The 5,293-nt window shown below is 33.9% G+C and overlaps 1 protein-coding gene across 1 annotated transcript; it reads right to left on the reverse strand.

Moving 5' to 3' along the window:
• Window positions 1-515: 515 nt before the first annotated feature.
• LOC107941523 (AT-rich interactive domain-containing protein 2) lies at window positions 516-3,183 on the reverse strand. The gene is made up of 2 exons (XM_016875072.2): window positions 1,935-3,183; window positions 516-1,647 (listed from the first exon to the last, which is right to left on the reverse strand). The coding sequence occupies exons 1-2, from the start codon at window positions 2,799-2,801 to the stop codon at window positions 790-792; spliced, it is 1,725 nt and encodes a 574-aa protein (XP_016730561.1). The 5' UTR covers window positions 2,802-3,183; the 3' UTR covers window positions 516-789.
• Window positions 3,184-5,293: the final 2,110 nt, after the last annotated feature.

Here is a 5,293-nt window from a genome sequence, read left to right on the forward strand (position 1 = left end):
GGGCTAGAGACAACACTAAGAGACAACAACGACAATGGGCCGAAACAAAATCCAACACACAATGTATCCAGGCCTAACCAAGGAAATACTTTATGTGGGAACAACTTCTAGTCCCCAAAGAAGGTAACCCAAAATGGTAGGGTTTTTTTTTTTTTTTGCAAATGCTCGACTTTTCTTTAAATCCGAGTAACTTAATATCCATGTCAAATAACTTACAAGCCTAATCCATTTTTATTTTATTATTAATATCTATTTATTATATTTAATTAATATTGAAAAATATATCTAACTTAAGAAAAAAAATTGAATTTGAAGACGAGCATAAAAATCAAGCTTGTTTACTTGTAGTTCAAGGTAGTGGACAACTAATAATCAAATTTGAAGTTGAACATGAAAACCAAATTCTTCTCATGAATGTCCAGGTTTGAGACAGTACAAAAGTAAAATTAGACACTGAATAAGAGGACAATTCATGAGAAGAATCTGTTTGTGAAGATTTTCAACAAAAACTGCAGTGACAGGCAAATTAAACACAAGGATAGCAGCAATGGTGGGATCGCAGTATTCACAGATGTAAATGCAGCAAAAGATAAAGCTTTTGCTGATACAGGTAGTGCACATTAGCTCATTTGTAAATTCATTGACCAGTGTCAATGAACTATAAAGCCAGGTCCAAGACACCATCATAGCATCATTGGTCTCATCACCCTATCCCAAAGAGATTTTGATAAGGTTCAGATATTTGGTTCAAAGAGAGTGGGTTCAGATTTTAATCTATCGGTGTTCGTCCTACTCCCAGTTGATACACTGACTGTTTTGAAAACATGTCAGCATATTTGATCCAGGAACCTTTACGGCTTCACTTCCAAGACTACCACTTATGCACCCAAACTCCGTTTCATCATCATCACTATCAATACTTTTAGGAGTCACACGGTTCTGATAACTTCTACGCCGGATAAGAAATACATTGAAGTAATAGCTTCCCACGTCTTGCCTAGTCTTACCGGGAAAAAACTTGGACGCACTAGGCCAGAATGTATTTAATGATGGTGGTTCGAACTGAACCATGTATTTGAATCTCTTTTCTTCTTCAGCTGTCCACCGAAGTGTGACTTCCTCCCCCATCCCATCGAATTTCCAACGATAGAACACTGAGCCCAGTTCAAGCTTTAATTTCATCCTTTTCTCAGCAATATGAAGTCTAATACATTCAACAGAGCCTGGAATCTGACAGCTACATGAATTTGGTCTTCCCTTACCAATTTGATCTGTTACAGCCAATGAATTATGTTCTTCACATTTCACGGGCCATTCCAATGTGCCTAGCCATTTGGAATCAGTATCAGAAACTATTCCACTCCATTCAGGGACTTCAGCTTGAAAGCGAGGACCTACAAACACTTGTCTTCTGAAAGAATCATCCACAGATGACTCTGCAGCCATACTTGTATCCAACGATGATAAGTCCATAGCTACAACAGGTTGCTCCTCAGGACCACATTCAGACTTTGTACTGTTGAGACACATCAAGTTGTTCTCTAAGGTTGAAGCAGAAATGCAACAAGAGCATGATCTTAACCTCTCCATAAACTGGTAATGGAGAGATGTATCATCGAACATGGATGGATGCATCTTACGGTTCTTCTGCAAGTTAAACAACAATACACATCTAAATTCGACAAACTAACCTAATTTCACACGCAAACTAGTATAGAAGTGAGTAAAATTCACATAACAAACTTGTTTATTGATAACTTTGAATTTTTATATATTGTGAATCATTAACTTTGTATGTAGATTTTGGTCAACAGCAACTATTACTAATAAATAGTTCTATACCATCCAAGATTTGATGATGCTCTAGCAAAGTCTCAGGATGAAATCTTAAAACAACTAGCAAAACCAAAATTTATGTAGGATAAAGAGTTAACCTGCGACAGAGACGGTTCAACAACTGAACGATCATCCCTTTTCTGCCTTAAAGCTTCGCGTGCTCTAATGGCTTGTATCCAAAATTCATTGCCAACGTGATCTTTCCACTTGGAAGGCTCCAATATCGCCCCTGCTGAAGGATCATCCAGACATTTAGCAACCTGGATTACCCAATTCAACATTCCTGATAAAGATTCTCTCTTTCTTTTACGAGTAGTAAATTCTTTCTGAGGAAAAGGTGGACCGAAATCATTTCTACATACTCTTTCTTTTTCCTCGTAATCACCAAACATTTGCAATCTACATTTCAACCGGTTAGCAGCATCAATACCAATGAACTGGTCATGTTTTACATATTCCAATAGAGCCACTCTATTTACCACCACTTTTGGACGAACCCCATTAGTAAACAAACCCCTAAACTCCTCTTCATGCTCTAATGACAAGAAGCCAAAATTCCCAACATCCGAACCTTCTCTATTTCTCTTCTTCAACCATTTTTCAAGCTCATGCAAATACTTGGCATAAATCAATTTAACCGAAGCTGAAACCTCAAGATCCAACCCTAATTCTTTCACCACAAAAGCCCATAGTCCCTTTTTCGACACAAACTCATATCCACCAATCTCCCTAACTACAAGGAAAAGCTTGAGTAAATCTGGTGATTGCATATCATTCCCCAGCATTGGTGGCATAGGCCTGATAAAACCCTTACCAGTAACTTCTTTTAAATAACCAGAAAGAACCAGATCAAACAAGCATCTCAATCTATCTTTATGATCACAAAACTCTTCAACACTATCCTTCGTTACATGACTTACACAATCTAAACCAGACCCATTTGTTAAACTTGACCATCCTGCCATGGAAGTTAGAATTTCTTTTCCTTTCCCTTTCTAAAACAAAAAGGGTTTTTTCTTTATACTCTTTTTAAATGGCTGATGAAAGATGAATCCAAGCAAAAACAAAGAAATAACAAAAGAAGATGAAATCTGTAAGTGGGCATAAATAAGATCCTTTTGCCCCTTTGTCTACGAAGTTATATTACCTCGTGGGTTTTTGTATTTGTTGACTATCTTTGCTTTTTAGAAGCCGCCCAATACAATTTACAGGATCCCAGAGAAAGTAGAGATGCAATGTATCATTAAGACAAAAATGATTGAAGAACAGGGATTTTTAAGGTTCGGATTATCAAATTTCGGTATACTTAGGGTTAAGTAAAAGAAATTAGGTCAATTTTAAATATCTTCTACCTTTCTAAGTTTATAATATATTATATATTATCTAATGAGTAAGCTACAATCAATATCACTAAATTACTATTAAGTTTACGTTTTGGTTAGTTAATTTTAAAAAATTATAAAATAATTATTTAATTATTGAAAGTTTACATTTAAGTCATTAAACTATTCGAAAATTTTCATTTAAACCACCGGGATATTAAGTTTTTTTAGAAAAAAGTTTGGCTTACAAGCTCCAAGCGACGATTTAACAATTGGTACGGTGGATCAGTATCTATCAACGAGTAGAAAAATATACCTTAGATCCATTTCGATCTGACGACTAATGTCGAAGATCAAAGAAGAAAATGGTTTGGATTTTGGTTCACAGATTCATAACATTTAAACTATTTTAAGAAAAAATGAACAGTAGAAGAAAAGGAGGAGAGCTTTTGATTGTTGCAAGCAATATGAATAAAGAAAGCCAACCAAGAGCTATTTTAACATCCTATTGTCTTAAATAAAAACTTTCAAATAGTTCAGTGATTATTTTGTAACTTTTTTAGGTTGAGCGAAAAAACCGTAAACTTACTAATAGTTTAGTGACTTTGGATGTAGTTTATCCTTATGTAATTTATAACACATAAAAATTAAATGGGTAAACTATAGTAGAGGTGACTCAATTATGTTTTTTTTGTCACCTAACTATGAAAAGTTACAAAATAGTCATTCACCTATTTTTTTGTATTTTTTTTGTCACCAATTGGCTAACGTAAAAATGGAAACACCCAAAAATCTAAGTTAATTCGATGACCAAAAAAGAAAAAAATTTATAGTTGGGTAACTGCTAATGTAGTTTGCCCAGATTAAATTTATAACTTCACAAAAACATAAATCTATAGTAGTATATAATGCTATAATGTAAACATATTAAAAAAATTAAATTGCCTATATATATACTTTTAATAAATGGAAAATATATAAAATTATTAACTATTAAATTAAAATATAATATTTTTCAAAAATTTTAAAAAAATAATATGAGTGAATTTAAAAATAAATTTAAGTTAACCATTTACAAATATAAGCGAGTTTGGGTATACAATTTTAATTTATAAATATAGATATATATATTTTTATAGAAGAAAAGAAAGCATCATAATGCCTTATTTCAATTTGGTCTTACAATGTCATCTCCTAGTTTATCTTTTAGAAGTAATTTCTTAACATGAAATGAAGAAAATTCTATCTTTGTAACACCTCTAACCCATATCCATCGCCGGAACAGGGTTACGGAGCATTATTGAAATTTACAAATCAAATATAGTCAATTCATAACATTTAACATTCATATCAGAAATCAATCATAATTAATCATATTGTCCATTATATGAGCCCTCGAGACCCAAAATACGCATTAGAAATAAGTCGGGACTAAACCGAGTGCTCAAAATTTTTTTCAAAAAACATCAAAATTTTTCTAATGTGCAGGGGACACACGCCCATGTGTCTCACACGGTCAAGAAACATACCTGTGTCTCAGGCCGTGTGAACATTCGAAATAAGGACACACAGCCGTGTCTCAGCCCGTGTCCAAAAATATGAGTTCTCTGACTTAGGTCACATGGCCAAGCCACACGCCCGTGTGCTAGGCCGTGTATCACATACTGCTAAGACACAGGCCCGTGTCTCTTCCCGTGTGGACGAAAATAGGTCATTTTCCAAGCCACATTTTTCACCCATTTTGATTTCAACCTAAACACATCAATTTGCATACTCATAATCCATAACAAGACTTTCAATCCAAGCCAAAATCAAGTTTAATACATAACATATCATCACATATGTTCAATAATCCAAACTTGACAAAATAACCGTACACACATATATGCATATTTTACTAATTATACTATCTCAAACCACTCATCAATATGCCTATGTGATTTCCATCATTCATCCATTTCAAACACACATCAAACATGTTAATGCCTTATATATATACATATCAAAATGTACCAATCACAAACCATACCAATGACTAATTTCAACCAAACACATACATGCCATTATAACCAAAATTTAGTTTGTAATATATATACCGAAATGAGCTGATGGATAGTGTGAGATATCTCCGCCAA

The sequence above is a fragment of the Gossypium hirsutum genome, chromosome D08 (assembly GCF_007990345.1).
Source record: "Gossypium hirsutum isolate 1008001.06 chromosome D08, Gossypium_hirsutum_v2.1, whole genome shotgun sequence".
NCBI classification, from domain to species: domain Eukaryota; kingdom Viridiplantae; phylum Streptophyta; class Magnoliopsida; order Malvales; family Malvaceae; genus Gossypium; species Gossypium hirsutum.

Coding starts and splice junctions, on each gene's coding strand:
- LOC107941523 (XM_016875072.2), bottom strand. CDS start 2,801: ATGGCAGGATGGTCAAGTTTAACAAATGGGTCTGGTTTAGATTGTGTA. Junction 1,648..1,934: donor TTGAACCGTCTCTGTCGCAG/GTTAACTCTTTA, acceptor TTTAACTTGCAG/AAGAACCGTAAGATGCATCC.